The 17,465-nt window shown below is 34.8% G+C and overlaps 1 protein-coding gene across 1 annotated transcript in view; it reads left to right on the top strand.

Moving 5' to 3' along the window:
- The window catches only part of Phex (phosphate regulating endopeptidase X-linked), a 190,456-nt gene that overhangs the window by 169,355 nt on the left and 3,636 nt on the right, over positions 1 to 17,465 (top strand). Inside the window, exons 17-21 of the mRNA XM_047537191.1 lie at positions 2,321 to 2,388; positions 4,573 to 4,703; positions 10,056 to 10,121; positions 11,185 to 11,289; positions 15,382 to 15,458. Of these exons, the coding sequence (XP_047393147.1) occupies positions 2,321 to 2,388; positions 4,573 to 4,703; positions 10,056 to 10,121; positions 11,185 to 11,289; positions 15,382 to 15,458 (447 nt within the window). The remainder of the gene's footprint in view (positions 1 to 2,320; positions 2,389 to 4,572; positions 4,704 to 10,055; positions 10,122 to 11,184; positions 11,290 to 15,381; positions 15,459 to 17,465) is intronic.

The following is a 17,465-nucleotide window of genomic DNA, read 5'->3' as shown; positions in this document are numbered from 1 at the left end:
CCCATTGGATGGTAAGTACAAAAGAGAAGCTGAGTAGGTAGTAAAATTATCACCTTCCCTGCTTTAGTTTTGGAAGAGTAGCTGTTCAATGTAGGAACTCTTCAAATTTCTGGCCAACCAGTTGAATTTTGGATGGCTTAGGATATTTTTATGATATGCTAATTTAAATAATGTCCATTGATAAAATGGAGGATGTGAATTTAATGTTATGAAACATTATCATTATAAGGTTTAATCATATAAAATTACCTTTTATTTGTCTCTCATTCAAAGGATTGTGACTTTGTAACTGAGAATTGAAACTTATTAACTGAAACTTATTCAATCATTTTCTGAATTCTCTATTATCCTTTGCAAACAGAAGTTTGTTGGTGTAGTACCTCTTAAGGGGAATTTATTGCAGGGCAGTTTCTATAAGCTTCCATTGTTCATACCTTAAATTCATCCAGTCAACAGCATTGACTGAGGATTGTAGATGACTGAGTACTCATTCTCAGGGCTGAACAATCTGGAAAAGTAAATGTTGCAGGCTGCATAGTGATAGCTACTGCTACAAAAATTAGCACTATATAAAATTACAAGTTTGTCCCATACTGCTATGATAGCTCTGTGATTGAAATGCATAATTTTACTCTTACTTATTTAATGAAGGTTTGCAATGATGGAAAAACAGTAGGAAGCTTTTTTTTTCTCCGAATGCAAATTACCTTGAAGGAAAGAAATAACAAAGGAAAGAATTGCCACCCCGGGGAAAAATTAAATCTTACAGCACTTCCTTGGGTATAGTTGAGACAAACAATTAGCATGTTAAGGATCATTATATCCTGTAATAACATGTTGCTTCAGAAATTTCTGTTCTTTCCAGTTATGGGTCCTATCTATTTGCTGGGTGACTTTGATGTTGCACATCAGGAACCAACTGTGAAATATTTTTAGCATCATTGTAAATCTCACAAAGAATTCTAACAGTAATGACTGTAAATAGTTAAATGACTTCAATAAGATATATGTAGATATGTCATTTGCTTGACATGGTAAAGTTAATTAAGCATTAGTTAAATCATCATTAACTTTATGTGTACTAGGTACAGAGCATTTAGCAGTGACTAAGTAGATAATGGTTTGGTTTTCATGGAAGTTATAATTGAGAGAGAAAATTCTAGACATACTCATATGGAAACCCCATTATTTATTTCTTCATCTATTAATCATATGTTTTGTCTCAGTTATCTATTGCTACATAATGAAGTACCACCAAATAATTATTTATTGACTGATGATTCTACCATTTGGCCAGGATCAAACTGAGACAATTTGTCCCTGCTCCTTGTAGTGTTGGCTGGGGTAGCTGTATAGGGCTGAAGAAGTTCTGATGACTTCACTGGACTGGCTGTAATGAGCAGGGCCTCTCTTCCTTCAGAATTTCTCAACTTTTGGGTACCTTTCCTTCCAACTAGGTAGTAGAAATTATTTATGCTGTAGCTAACTTTTTAAAGGACAAAAAAGGGAAACTACAAGGTCTCTTAAGGCTTTGGCCCAAAGATCACAGCTGGCCCCTTTCACTGTATTCTCTTGGTCTTGAGAAGTCCCAGGGTCAGTTCAGAACTAAGAACAGGGAAATAGACTCCCTCTTGATTGGAGGAGGGGGCATGTGTATTCAGGGGTGGGTGGAATTGTTGGTGGCTGCCTTTGTAGGGAGTTTAATGCATGTTTCTTCAGAGGTGAAGAGAAATAATATAACACCTTTTCCAAATTTGATGAAGGCTTCACAGTCTTTGCTATTCAGTTGTCAGCTTGTCTGCCACAGAAATAGGAACGTGACTACCTTTGAAAACAGAGTGATCTCTTTTAATCTCTGCTCTATTTCTTTTTTATGACTATATTTGGAAAACAATTTAACTTCTAAGATTATAGTGACTTTTCAACAAGTATTCAGAAAAAAAATAGTGTATTTACTGACAGGATCTTTTCAAGCCTTGTTTAAGTGTTCATAAGTATAAAATATCACTAGAGCAGATATAGAATCATAGAAGGGATTTTAGAAATCATCTTTTTCATATCCCTAATTTTTCAGGGTAGGATACTAAGGTCTATACAAGGTCATGAAGACAATGTTAGAATTTGTATTTTCTTTGTTCATTTTGATTAGAAGGGTATGTTTAGATAGTTTGTTTTACAGTTTCATGGGTATGGTTATTAGATTTTTATTATTATTATGGCTACTAGAAAACCAATTGTTTTTGCTTTTTATTGAAAAATTAAAGGATTATGCTCTCAGATTCATGCTTATAATTTTCTCCAAATTATATATTTCTGACAGATCTCTGAGTTATGGTGCTATAGGAGTAATTGTTGGACATGAGTTTACACATGGATTCGATAATAATGGTAAGTATGAATTTATTTTATAAGCTGCCACTTTTATAATAATGTTCTCTATGGGTGTTAATTGTTATTATCTTTGCATAGCAGCATCATTGTATATTAAAAATTATCCAAAGTAATACAATTGCTGATTGAAAACTTTTTCCCATGTCTTGCTGTGATAGCTTGCAATACATAAACAATTATTCTCATTGGTGATCGGGGTAGAATAAAAAAGAAGACCTTGTAGTTTCAATGAGATTACCTCTGCACTTATATCAGGATTGCAGTAGCTGTGACAATAGTTACAGGAATTGTAATATAGCTTCTTCCCTTTGTCATTTTCTTTAATTCACCATTTTGAGTTGTTCTCCCTGGAGGTGTAAGCTCTGCCCCAAAGATGACTGTACATGCTGCACTGCCAAGTTAGGCCTTTGAGCTTGGCTGGCTGGTTCCTTTATGTAATGTCAAGGCTTATGCAATGCTTAATCTTTGTTTTTCTTTATATTGGCATATATTCTGAGTTTGTTTTTTATCAAGGCTATGCTTTCTTAATAATGCACGATCTAGAATATGCTGTGCATCCTAATGACATTTAAGCAGAAGGGAGCAGAATATAATCTAAGCTAAAGAAATGATTGCCTCTGAGAGTCCTTATTTTAGATCAGCACTCCTTTTTTTGGAGTATTATTAGAAAGTCACAAGAAATCTTTAAAGCTTATGAATTAGCAAACTATTATCACATCCACACAATGATTTACAGGCTTTTAAGAACTTGACTGGCCCAAGGGAATGCTGTTTATAGTGAACCTCTTTCCCCTGTGCCTGTAGTGTCTTTAACATCCTTTCCTGGATGCCGACCCTAGGGCCAGAGACATTTCAGGTTCTTTTTCTTCTGGACATTTCTTTCTGCCCCCACCAGCCTGCTCTTAATCATCTAGTTTTCTGCCCATTTGGTCTCCTTCTCCCTGTTAAAATGTAACTGCCTTGTAGTCATCTGACTTCTCAGATCTGATTTTTCTACCATTGGACATTTGATTTATCTGAAAGTATAGTCTTAACTATGAAACAAAAGCAAGTAGTGCTCAATTGATTTTGGATATTTCTTCCTAGGAAGTTTAATTCTCCACTAGATCCTTTTGGAGTCTCTCCCAAGGACAGAATCCAATGATGGCAATTTTGCTTTGTGACCAATACTTAGAACAGTGTATTCACATATAAGTATATGTGCAGTAACTAATGATTGGTTGGTGGGTAGATGACAGTGATTGGATACTATTCCAGGTGGTGGTATTAGTAGCCTGCAGTCTTGCTAAAGAGTTTTGGATTGTTCCTATTAACACCTTTGTGTAGAGGGCTTTCATGTAAGCTCTTTCTTGGGGGACCCTTATTTTAGATACCTTTTAAAAAACTCTGTATAATTAAATTTATATCATGCTTCTGACTTCTATAGTAACCTTGAATATAGACAGTAGTCTAGATGTACCCAAACTGCTGTTTTGAAGGGTGTAGGGAAAATGGTGAGTGAGCATATACCAAGATATCATGTGAAACTAATCTTTTTTTCCCCCCACTATGTTTTACGGATTCTGTTCTTGTTCCAAGTTCTCTTTTTAAGGCAATCTTCCTTGTCTAAGCAGGAAAGATGGGTCCTTCCATCTATACTGATGACTGTGGAATGATTCATAACAGCTTTTATGTGTCTCTGGTTTTCCTGGCAACTTGGAAGAAACATGTTTCTATGAGACTGAGTCAGGATGTGTGGTCCTGTGGTGTGGATGACTCGCTGGGTCTGTTCTTATGGATTGTTTGAAATTTCACTGATAGTGGTGCTCTGGTTCCCTCTATGGAATTTCTGAATGAAACCATTTCATTTCACAATCCAGAGGACATTTCAGGTCAGATCAGGTGAAAAACACAGAATCCAAATTTGTATAAGACTGGTGCATACATTAAAGCAATGAATCTCATTTTTAAAAATGCCCTTTGTTCCTTAGAAGGAAAGAATTTCCTCAATCCTGGTCCTTCCTTCCCCTCTCTTTACATTTAACCTGTGATATTGGAGAGAATGCAGGAGCTGCTCTCAGGAAGGGTGCTCCCTGCTGTTGTGACTGCATTTTGAAAGCTTGTCAAAGTGAGAAAAAGGAAAGATGCTGAATTTAGTTTCCATAAATAACATAAATGTCTTTTAACTTTCCTTTTTGCTAGGTAGAAAATATGATAAAAATGGAAACCTGGATCCTTGGTGGTCTATGGATTCAGAAGAAAAGTTTAAAGAAAAAACAAAGTGCATGATTAACCAGTACAGCAACTATTATTGGAAGAAAGCTGGCTTAAATGTGAGTACAACTGTGGTTAAGGAAGCATCTCATGGACCATTTTTCCTCATTTGGATATTAGCTTGCTTTAGACCATTGGTTCTCAAAGTGTGCTTCTGAGAGATCAACAACATCTGCCTTCCCTGGGAACTTGTTAGAAATGCAAATTCTTGATTCCTGCTCCAGACCTGCTGAATAAGAATCTCTAGGGGTGGAGCCTGATAGCCTGGCAGTCTGTCACTTTACAATTCCCCTGGTGATTGATACAAGCTGCAGTTTGAGGAAGATGGACCTATGAATTATTATTTGCCTAGATTCAGATTAATGTCAAAAAATCCTGTAGCACAAACAATAACATCTTTATAAATCTCCTATATCCCATGTCATTTAAAAAAGTTCCATCCAAACTACTGCTAAGGTTTAATTTACTGAAATCAACTCTCCTTAATTTGAACTAATAGGTGTGAGAAGTGGTTAAGAGTTCTTAGTATTAGAAGTTTAAACAAAGGAAATGTACTTTTTAGATATTTATTTTCCATTATTTATAATATATATTTTTCTTTAAAGGCACAAATGCAATTTTATGCAAGTTTTGTGTGAATGAAATGTTGTTCCTTTCCTTTCTTGCCTTCACCTCCATCTCCTTTTCTTCTTATCAGTCTTAGTGTCCCTACCTATAACATTGATTACAATGTTATACTTTTCCCCCTGCTTAGGAAAAGATAGGCATACATGCAACTTTAGTACATTGTATCCAATGACTGCCTCAGAGTTCCTGTTGTGGGTGTTCTAATTTAAGTCAACTAAACTCTTATTGAGGTGTTACAAATGCTGATGCAAAAAACTCCTTTATTATGTGTGTACTCTTTTTTCTCTATAGGATAGATTCTGTCACCAAAAAGTTGCAAAATTTCATATTTCCACAAGTGATATATGAAAGAACATTTATCTGAGTTGTCATTTTCTTGTCAAAATATGACAACCTTTTAAAATAATGTAGATGTTAAAATTTTGCCTATTGTTTACATTATATGTATTTTCCCCCAGATTTGTTACTTATCCTTTGGACTTTGTATATGGTATGTTTCAACATAAAAAAATAATTTAATTTAAAATAGTTTCTACATTTCCATTCTTGGTTATAAAGTGGTCATATAGCTTTCCTGGGTTGTTTTTTATTGTTCTTAAATTTTATATAATTCTTCATGCATGTGAAACTGATTATTCTATGGAGTTTGATATAAGAGTTCACTTAAATATTTTCTTCCTAAAGGATATCCGGTTGATCCAGCATCATTTATTAAAACAAATCTTTTTCAGCTAGTTGTGTTGGCACATGACTATGATTCCATAACTCAGGAGACTGAGGCAGGATGATCACAAGTTTGAGGCTAGCCTCAGTAACTCATACTTTATCTCAAAAATAAAATAAAAAGGGCTGGGGTTGTAGCTCAATGGGAGAGCACTTGCCTAGCCTGCATGAGGCTCTGGGTTCAATCCCAGGACAGCTGGGAAAGAGAGGGGGGTAGAGAGAGAGAGAGAAAGGGAGAGAATAAGAAAGAGTAGAACATTTGTCCAAAATTAGAATCTCATAGAATTTGAGGGGACAATGGAAATCACCAGAGCCTGGAGAGAGTAGGGGGTTAGGAGGTGGGGAAAAGTTGGTCAATGGGCAATGGGGACAGTATAATAGATGGCAGGAATAAGTTATTGTGTTCTGCTGCACAGTAGGGTAAATATAGTTAACCATACTGTATGGATTTTTAATATACTCACCATGAAGAAATGATAAAAATTTAAGGTGACAGACATGCTAATTACTAATTAATTTGATCATTATACAATGTATATATGTTTATATCACATTGTACTATATATATGTGTACAAGAATTATATGACAATAAAAAAAGAATATCATATACACCAAGATAAATTTCTAGGTTGATGAATTTAGGCAAGTTAATGTTTCTAAGTATCAGTTTCTTCATCTATGAAATGGGTAAATACTTCTGAACTAATTAATTTGTTGTAAGAATTAAATTAGTGAAGTAATGTGAAGCACTAGCATAGTGCTGACAGGCAAGAAGTGTTAAGTAAGAGATATTTAATATTTCTGATTCTTTGTCTCATAGGTAGCCTACTCCAGAGAAAATAAACTAAAGACTTGGAGGGCCAAAAAGACAATAGTAGTTTTCTTGCAGTAAAAAGATTTATATTTCTTTGTGTTTATTATCTGTAGGCATGAGAGTTAGACTTTTCATTTAACTGAAATAAATGTGACCCTCATATTGGTTCTGAAAGGCATACATATTACTAGGTATATATGTTTTACATATGAGAAATCTGACAAAGAGATTTATGCCCACCATAGAGTCTGGATTAGTTTAGATCTGTATAATTCCAGAGTTGGCATTCTTCCCCCCATATTATACTCTGGTTCTCTTAGTTTAAGTTCATTTTTTACCTGGGTGATGTATAGATAGACTATTCTTCAGCATCCATTTTGACCAAGGTGTCAGATATTGAAACAGTTGTGACAAATGTGTACCTTCATTACAAGGATGATAGAAAGGGCATGACTATCATAGCATAAACCTATTCAACCATTAGAAAACAGTTTCTGTCTTATTCCCACAGCAGAGTGGGTGGCGTGTTTTGTGGCCATAAGGGGCCATGCTTTATTTTTTCTAGTTTCTTTTGTAAGAGTTAGTCTTGTGTCTCTGAATCTTTCTATGCAGTGACTTGGGAAGAGCATAGATGGGGTACCACAGATGCAGACTATTGGCAGCTGTTAAATCCTGAGAGGCCAAACCTAGGGCCGTGTTATCCACTGAGATTGTCCATAGTGCCAGGAGCCAGAGGGTGAGGATATTACAAAAGCCTCTACTTTGGTTAGAAAACTAGAGTAAAAAGGAAGAAGAAATATTCACGCTTGAGTGGATATAAACATAAATATCAAGAGCAAAGAAGAGTTGACTTGAGAAGTTATGCATTATGGGACAAAGGCTCTGGAGACAAAAGACTGCTTGGATTTGAATCTCTGAGAAATGTGAGCAGTTTACTTAACCACTCTGTCTTAGATCAGGTTCATTAGAAGCAAAGACCAAGGAAGAGTTTCTTAGGTCAGTAATTTATCAAAGTAGTTTCACAAGAAACCTATAAGGGAGTGAGGAAAACATACTACTTTCAGGAGAAGTTTAGCTTTACCCTGATCCCACAGAGGGTTCTAGAGCATGAAGCATACCATGGAAATTGTTCAGCCCAGGGGCAAGGGATGGACCTCTTTCATCTGAATATCAGTCAGGTACTAGAGGGTGGGGTATAACTTCCCAGCAACCTCCAGGTAAGGTAGCTCCCGTAAACTATGGTTCATCTTCCTGAGCTGTTATCAGTTACAGGAATGGTTTTCACAATCCTGGTAGAAAAAGAGATACAATGGGATACTAACAACAACTGCCACATACTCTTGAGTTTCAGATCCTCATTTATTAAATAAGAATGATGATAATACAACTTACCTCATAGGATTGTAGTTAAAGAAAGAATGTATGTAAAGCAGGGGACTAAAGTTAGCAGGGTTCTGGGTGATTACAACAAATATTTTCAAAGATTTTTTTAAAATTATTCTTTTTATTTATACATAATAGTAGAGTATATGTGAGTGTATTTTGACACATTATACATACATGGAGTATAACTTCCCATTCTTGTGGTTGTACATGGTGTGGCAATTCACTGGTGCTGTATTCATATATGAACATAGGAAAGTTATGTCCAATTCATTCTACTATCTTTCTTGTTACCATTCTCTTCCTCTCCCTTCATTCCCTGTCTAATCCAAAGTACTTATATAAATATTTGTTTTTATTTGTTAGTATTACTTGATATCTGGGAAACTGGGCTAGATTGAAAGTAAAGAGTTGATAGGATCCTGTCTTGTATTAGTTTCCTGTTGCTGCTGTAACAAATTATTGCAAACTTAGTAGCTTAAAAAAACACAAATTTATTGTCATATAGTTCTATATGCCAAAAGTCTGATCCAAGTCTCAGTGGCCTAAAATCAAGGTGTCAGAGGGTCTGTGTTATTTTCTAGAGGAACTAAGGGAGAATCTGTTTCCTTTTCTTTTCTAAGTTTTAGAGGCTGGCCACTTTCCATAACTCACAGCCCCTTCCTTCAGAGTTGGCAATGACCAGTGTAGTCTTCCCACATTGCATCACTCTGAAACTTACTCTCTTGACCTGTTATAAGGATCTTTGTAATTACACTGGGTCCACCTGAACAATCCAGCAATGTTCCCATCTAAATATCCTTGACTTAGTCACATTTTACAAGTCCCCTTTGCCAGTGTAAGATCATATACTTACAAGTTTTAGGGATTAGGATATAGACATCTTTGGGAGGCTAGTGTCCTACCTATGGCACTGCATCTGACAATTTTTTTGTAGGAGTCCAAATAGTAAATAATTTAGGCAATGTACGTTATGTGGTCTCTGTCGTAAATATTAAACTCTGCCATTGTAGAAAGAGCAACCACAGACAGTATGTTTATGAATGGGCATAACTGTGTTCCAATAAAATTCATGACCACTGAATTTGAATTTCACATAAGTTTTGTGTGCCATAAAATATTCTTCTCATTTTGATTGTTCTTCCTCAATCATTGAAAAATGTAATATCCAGTCATACCTGGTAGCCTGTACAAAAACAAGTGGCAGGATGGCTTTGGTTTGTGAGCTATATTGATTTAAAATATTTAAAATATTTAGGTTCTAGCTCATTTTTTCATAAAGTTTTCAAACACTGGGAAGAATGATCTTCACCATGATTTGTTGGGTGTCAAACATATCACAATCCTTGACCTTGTGGTCTACACTACTTCTGTATGGTTTTTGTTCCCCAGGAGAGCTACCCTCCTATTAATTTTTCATGGAAATTACTAGAGGTAAAATGATAATTTTTGTTCCTGAAATCTTGTTCCTGCATGAGTGGCAAATTTTTGGAAACACAGGTACAATGAGAATACTCAAATTATGTGAGTTAATCAGAGAAAGTAATCTGTGTATTGACATTTCTATTTTTTCCCATTAAACCAGAGCCACTCAGAATATTGTTAACATTTTATTGGAGCTGGAAAAATTGGTGAGACTAAAGAGGGTGAGAAAGTAATGTGTAACACAATAAAATAGAAATTATTATATTCAGGAGCACCTTGCTGGAGTTAGTTTGCCATCTCACAATATATTATGACTCCCTCTGATTTATTGAATGTAATTTTCTCTTTAAAATATGACACTTTTGCTTGCTATAATATTTATGCCTCTTGCTGAATGATAGTTGACCGTGAAACACTCTTTTTTTTTCTTTTTGTTAGGTGAAGGGGAAGAGGACCCTGGGAGAAAATATTGCCGATAATGGAGGTCTGCGGGAAGCTTTTAGGGTATGCATGGCTACATTTGTTGTGGTTTTAAAAATCAAGCTATAAAACACTGTATGGGTGCACCTCAATTTATACTGCAGACATGTTCTTAGGAGTTGGGTATTCTGGAATTTCCATAAATAGAATTGACTCCATTATACTCCATTATATAAATAGATCTGCATTTCTTTCTTTTTTGTTTTTGGGGCATAAAGTCACCCTAAAAAATAATATTTGTTCTTAAGAATCATGTATTTAAAGGACAGCTTTCAGAAAATATACTAACAATCATATCAAAGTATGCAACAGAAATCTCCTTGGGGCTAGGTATGTATGAGTTTTCCCTGAGTAGAGCTATTTCTGTATCCCTACTTATAATTTTATCTTAAAATATTAAAAGTCTAAATTTTGGGCTCAGGATAGTGATTCTTTTGTATTAATCCAGGTAATAGTCCATAATAGTGTTTTTTGTCATTCATTGGTCTTTGGTTAAATAAGAAACAAGAATAATATGGAAAATTTTTCATAAAGTTAAATATTTTCACTCTAAAGATCAGTTTGTTGCTGTAATGTATATCCTTTTCTTAAGGCTCTTTCCTGACAATATATATATAAAAAGACCAGTTGTTATTACAAGGTTATATCCTTCCTATATGCTAGTTAAAATAAATTTTGTTTTATAAGATGATGGTGATCGAAGATGATAGTTTTTCCTGCTAATTGGAAAAAATAAAGAATGATAATATGTGTGCCCATAGATTTATTGCCCTAGGGGCCTTGTAATGGTGTTATATTTGTTTGTCCCATGTTGAAATAGAAAAGCAGCTTTTTAAAAGGAATTATTTAATGTCTCAGCACTGTTGCTCAGTTCCATTGACAGTTATTGAGTGTAAGGTCTTTTCCTGGTGCACCTACTTCACTGTTAAGTGGGAAGACATTAACTTCCAGGTGTTTGTTTTCTTAAAGGAAAACTTGATACATTGCATTTTGCATATGGCAGGAATATAAATTTAATATCTCTGTACTGGAGGAATAAAGGGAAAATCATCATTGCACAGCTCATCTATCCTGCTTCTCTCACTAGGCTTATAGGAAATGGGTAAATGACAGAAGGCAGGGAGTTGAGGAGCCTCTCTTACCAGGCATCACATTCAACAACAACCAGCTCTTCTTCCTGAGTTATGCTCATGTGAGTACACTGAAGAAGGGGCATCAAGGATGAAATGAAGGACTTGAGCTTGTGACTTTCATCAAAGTTTAATGCCATGACTTTAATTTTATCCAAAATATTATCTCACTGATTACTTTCAGGATAAAGTTCATCATCTTAATGTTCTGTGGGACATATAATAATTAATTTATTGAACCAAAGTTCACTGGTATTTTTTAACCAGCAAACTAATTTTTTAACTAATTAGCCCTATAGTTCCTCAATATATCTGGACTTCTTAATGCATTTTGTACTACTTGTAACCACTTCCAGTAATGTGTTCCTTGACTTTTGTGGCCCTACCCTTTCTTACATTTCTCCTTCTCCTTCACCTCACTTGCTGACTTTATCCTATCTCTCTCAAGCTATGGGAGACACTCAGGTCTAGGTTCCCAACTGTCAAATGAATACACAAGGACTATTGGAGCTTAAAAAGATCAACAAAGGCAAGGAGAATCATGTCACTTTTTCATGAGTTTAATATGTTCTTGGAGCAGAAATTAGAAGAAAAAACACTAAATAAAGCATAATTCTTAGTTTGAGTCTCTGATTAATGAAGCAAGCACCAATTCTTTGCTATTGGTTATTGAACTGGTTTATGTCACAAATGTATAGGCAACATTTTCAAGGAAGTCAGGTATGGGTCTAGAAAGGTTCTGATATATGGCCTCACAGTGAACCAACATATAAGTACATTGTCAAAACTAGACTAAAGTTTTCATTAGTACAAACTCTTGTTCCTAAGACTTTGCATTCATTCATCAGTAAGCACATCCATCTCTTAAGTCTTTTACAGTCAACTCTGATTAAGGGATTTTTACCTGTCTGGGACTTTTATCTCTTGAAACTGGCATGACAACACCAAACCAATTATCATTAATCAATTCAGTGTCAACAAAATCACTTTCTTCTTTAGTTTTCTTATTTATATCAACATGCCCTCAGTTGTTTGGTCTCTTTGGTTAGAAAGTCTGTTCTTGGGTCTTTTTTGATTTAAGTATCCATATTTATATTACAAATGTCCCCAAGTCTAGATGTTTTATCCTTTTAAATACTATTTAGATTCAACCTCTTGTTCTCTCTTGTTTTAGGCAGTTCAGGCTTATAAACAACAAAAATTGATTTCTCATAGTTCTGGAGGCTGAAAGTCTCAGATCAGGATGCCAGTAGCATAAGATTCTGATGAATTTAGGGGAGACAAACATTCAGCCCATACAATCCCCATTACCCTATCTCATCATCTATAGCCAAAACCTTTATATCTTCCACTCTGGATTATCCCAACAGCCTTTTGGCATGTATTCCTTACTTCAGCATCTTTCACCACTCTTTAACATTCCACTGAAACCACTGTATTTCAGTAATAATCTACTGAAAGAACTACAGTGATTCTCAAATGCCTACAACATTGAGGCCAAACACCTTCATCTGGCTTTCAAAGTTCTTAGTCTGATCCATCTCCATCTGATCTGCTTTAATTTCCCAAAGCTTCATTGGATCAGATAAACTCTCAACCTTATCAAGGCAGTATCCTTACTTCCACCCCACGATGTCATCTCATTACTATCTCTCTGTGGCCTTCCTTCTAATTCTCCTTTTATAATGTGCCTCTCTTCATATTCTTCTTCCCCAAATTATTATTCAATCCCACCTTTATCCTTCAGGAACCATGTTGAGTTTCACCTGCTCCACATCTTCCACAACCTTCCCAAAGGACTCCAGTCTAGTTCTCATTATTTTTTTTATCTCTAACTCCTTTTATACTTACTTTCATTACCATGCAGTTGAGTACTTAATTGCTCTCAAAATGTTCAAGACTTTCAGGTTTATCTCCATAGCTAATGTTCTGGATCCTTGTACTTCTTGTGTACCTCCAGAACACCCAGCAAAGATGCTGGATACATTGAAGACATTTGATATTTTTAGATCAATTTCTTCCAAAGGAAAAGACTAACACAATTCACCTTGGCAGACTTACTTTTGGGTGATTACAAGGTCAGATGTTAAAATAAGCACACAAAAAATAGTAAGAATTTTCTCAAGTTGAGGTTGGCAGACCAACCAGGCCAAATACTGCCAGTTTCCTGTTTTTGTAAATATTGTTTTATTATAAAATAACTATACCCTAGCTAGTTTTGTGTTACAGTAGCAGAGTTGATTAGTTGAAACAGGAACCTTATATGTTCTATCTGTCCCTTTAAAGAAAGTCTGCTAATCCCAAATCTAGAGGACAAAGTACAAGGATCCATCATTATCCAAAGTACAAGGATCCCTATTACCTCTTCATAGATGAAATAAACTACTTAATATTGATATTATAGTTATAATTTAAAATGTTTCCAAATATAATATGAAACCATTTCTGATTTATTTTAAACTGAAGAGATTTAGGGAAAAAGTGAAAAGCTGTTTTTATCACTAATGAGAAATTTATCTTAGAGCTTTTCCTACTGACAGAATGAGGATATTTTTCAATCTTTTGCACATTGGAGTTAAGCCTGCTTATATGGAGCAAAGTTATTTTCCTTCTTGGGAAGGTACTAGGAAAATAGTAACAACCATAATGTGTTTTCAGAAATCTCTTAAGTGACATAGGAGATATAGACAAGTCTATATAATAATGTAAGAATATAATAAGAAATAACCTAAAAGAAATAAGGTAAAATCAATTGTTAAAACAAGTTCACATTAGCTAACTTCTGAAGAAATTAAGGAATCACTTTACAAAAACATCTTCAAAATAAAATTCATAAACACAATGATGGCTTATCTTCATCGAAATTAAAAGTATTCTATCACCTTTCCTGTTTCCTATATCCCTGTAGCTGCTGTGACCTGTCAATTTCTTTTCTTAGATATTCTTCTCATCCTTCTACTTCTTTCCATTCCCATTGCTGCTTATTTAGTGTACATTCATTGCCTATAAGTAATCTTATAACTAGTCTCTTTATTTCCTCCTCCTACATCCAGATAAATCTTTGAAAAATATGAATTTTATTTTCCTGCTCAAGTACAATGTTTAAATATAGTTCAAAAACTTTGGCTTATTGCTTAGGACTTCAAAAATCTGTCATCATTCCCTGTCTCACTTGGTCCCCCATTGCTGCCAATTATACACAACATATTACAGTCAATTTTAATGTCTTGCCTTCCCCCCTCCCAATCATTTTCTCATTTCCCCTTTCATTAGAATGTGTCCCCACCCCTATTTCCATGTATCCTAGTCCTGTTCATACTTGAAGACTATATCATATTTCAAGATATACTTTGAGTCAGGATTAAGTAGATTATACTGCAGAAAAGAGTAGCACAATGAAAGTATATTTCTTGTTCATGCTCCATGTCTAACATGTGTTAGTAGTGGGGCCCTGTGTACTTTTTACATATGGGCCCAGGTTTTAGAATCTTTATCTTGACATGTGCTTTCATGGTTACTACAGGTATAGGGAAGAAATATAAGGAAATGTGCATTGCCTTTTAATGTATTCTCAGGGCTCTTAAAACTTCTGTCAGTTTTTTAAGCTACTGCCAGGAAGTGATATCTATCATTCTGCTCATGTTTCATTGGTCAGAACAAGTCAGATTTCTGTGCCTAACTTCAAAGGAGATAGAGAAATGTACTCCTGTTCCAGGCCAAGACTAGGGTGAGGCAAGCAAGATACTTGGGGCAAAATAGCAACTTCTCATGACCATACTCAATTTTGAATGACTGATTCATTTTAATGATTCAAATGAGCGTGGTTACATTTGATAAGGGTTATTTAAAACATTACATTAATTGAAGGAATGCATGGATTGATTTGGGGGCACACATATGATTCTTTTGATTTAAAGCACTTATCTGGAAACTTTCCTAATTTACAAAATTGTAGAATTACTCATATTGATAAAACATTCTACTCTGGGTATAGAATAATAGATGTTACTACTGAAGAAGGTTTTATCTGGTCTGCTAAAACTGTTTTTCATCTATTCATTCTAAAATTATTCTTCAGTATAATTTGGAGCAATTAAAGTAGAAAATGTTTAATTGGAATAGAAGCTTATTATTGGGATGCCTTTCTTTTCTAGGTGAGGTGCAATTCCTATAGACCAGAAGCTGCCCGAGAACAAGTCCAAATTGGTGCTCACAGCCCCCCTCAATTTAGGTAAATAGTCAAATGAGTGATACCAGTTTTTAATTGTATATCTTCTGCCCCACAACACACCCACCAATCCATCCCAGTGTACTACCAGATGGGTGATGCAAACAAAAGCCCGTATTGTGAACTGTGTTCTGTCCATTTTGCAGACAACCAAATCTGACCAAACAGAAACTAAGCATCTTTTCCTTCATTAGTAGTAAGCTGGCATATTCAGTGCCTTTTCAACTAAATTTCTTTTGGTGGGTACTTGTACACAACTCTAGTCTCAAGAGATTCGTGAGACTCCAAAAGTAATTTGGAATACAAATCACAGTTTTAGTATTAAATTCTATTTATTATCTTCCAGTTTTTGAAAGGCAGCAATCCATGGGTGCTATTACCACCATGGGCAATCAGTAAATTGAAATATTCAATTTATCCAAGTACCTATTTTTTTAGAGGGAGTTTGAACCAAAACCCAGATTTTATTATCTCTGAAGAAGATGTAATCTGAGGCACTATGCCTTTACACACCTAGAACTCTGGTTTATTTCATGTTAAATGATATTCTATTTAGTACCTCTTTTTTCACACAACCAACCAACAGACATGAATGTATACCCACTTTCTCAATAGCTCTGAACACAAAGGAAGATTTATGGTGATACTAAGCAATTATAATTCAAATCTAGAGTCAGGGACACTACATTTTGACTTTCAGCTTATATCATATTTTGAAACAATTGCTTACATATGAAGGGAAGAGGATTATGAATTACAATCTTAATTGTCAGAATGTATAAAGTATTAAGTAAAAATAAAATTATGTTTGATATTACTTACCCTGTCTTAGATTCTATAGCTTGAGAGAAATTTTCTAAGTAGAGGACACATCATTATGATAAGAAATCATAATAATTTATAGTTATTCATTCTTTGCTTAGAACATATTAACCTGGATATCTTTACATTTAATATTTAAATAAACCATTTTCATATTACAGGAAAGTCATCTCAAATTTCTTCTATATTTTAAAATCTTATTCCTAAAACCTTATCTTAGAAATGCTTCAAAAATTGACTATAAATTACCCAGTAGCATAAAAATCTAATCACTGTGTTGGAAATTCTCCCCCACTGGGCTAAACTGTCATGAAACCTCACAGTTTCTAATGAACTAAAATGTGCTCCCACTGACAAATGGTACAGATGAAACCACACAGTAGATTAATTACTCAACAGATAAGATTTTAGAACTAATTTCCTTTTACTAACTAGTTGCCTGTAATGTTGGATTTTAGCTGATAATTTACAGAGTATGCCTACTAATTATCAGCTATATTCTATCTTTAACACTAGCCTAGGGTGAAGCACACTATGAAATATGCATCCCTACCCATACATCCCAGTTAAAACACAAGCGGTTATAAGAATTTGTTGGATACAGACCATTACATTCATTCAAATGCCTGTAGGTAGCAAAGTCATTAGGGAGGAAATAGTCAGTGTCTGAGAATGCTGAGTTTCTAGTCAACCCTTTGAATGTGAGGTTGAGTAAGAAATAGATGAGGGGGGAAGTTTTTTTTTTTAAACTGATGTCTGCAGTAACTATAGATTTTGAGTGCAGTGAAAATCACACAAAAGAAATACCACTTCCAAAAAGCACTTACAATCAAAGTGCTGAGTAGGAATCTGCAGTCTTTACTGCAGTTGGCAACTTGCAAGAACACCAGATTTTGGAGCTGAAATCTAGTAAAGAATTATTTATCTGTAACAATTAGATATTGTCCCTTAGTTGTTGTTATAGTAACCAAATTCTAGGTAAATATGAGCCTCCAAACCTAACAGAAATTTAGAGAAGAGAAAGCGTTTTTGTAGATTGAAAAAATTCTTTAAAATAGTTGGAAATTAATGACATTTACAGACACTGAGTGAAAGAAGTCAAAGACACAACACTGAATACTGTGGATTCCATTTATGTGAAGTTCAAAAGTAGGAAAGCTGTGGTGATGGAGGTCAGGATAGTAGTTG

The sequence above is a fragment of the Sciurus carolinensis genome, chromosome X (assembly GCF_902686445.1).
Source record: "Sciurus carolinensis chromosome X, mSciCar1.2, whole genome shotgun sequence".
NCBI lineage: Eukaryota > Metazoa > Chordata > Mammalia > Rodentia > Sciuridae > Sciurus > Sciurus carolinensis.
This window is presented reverse-complemented; position numbering and strand designations above follow the sequence as displayed.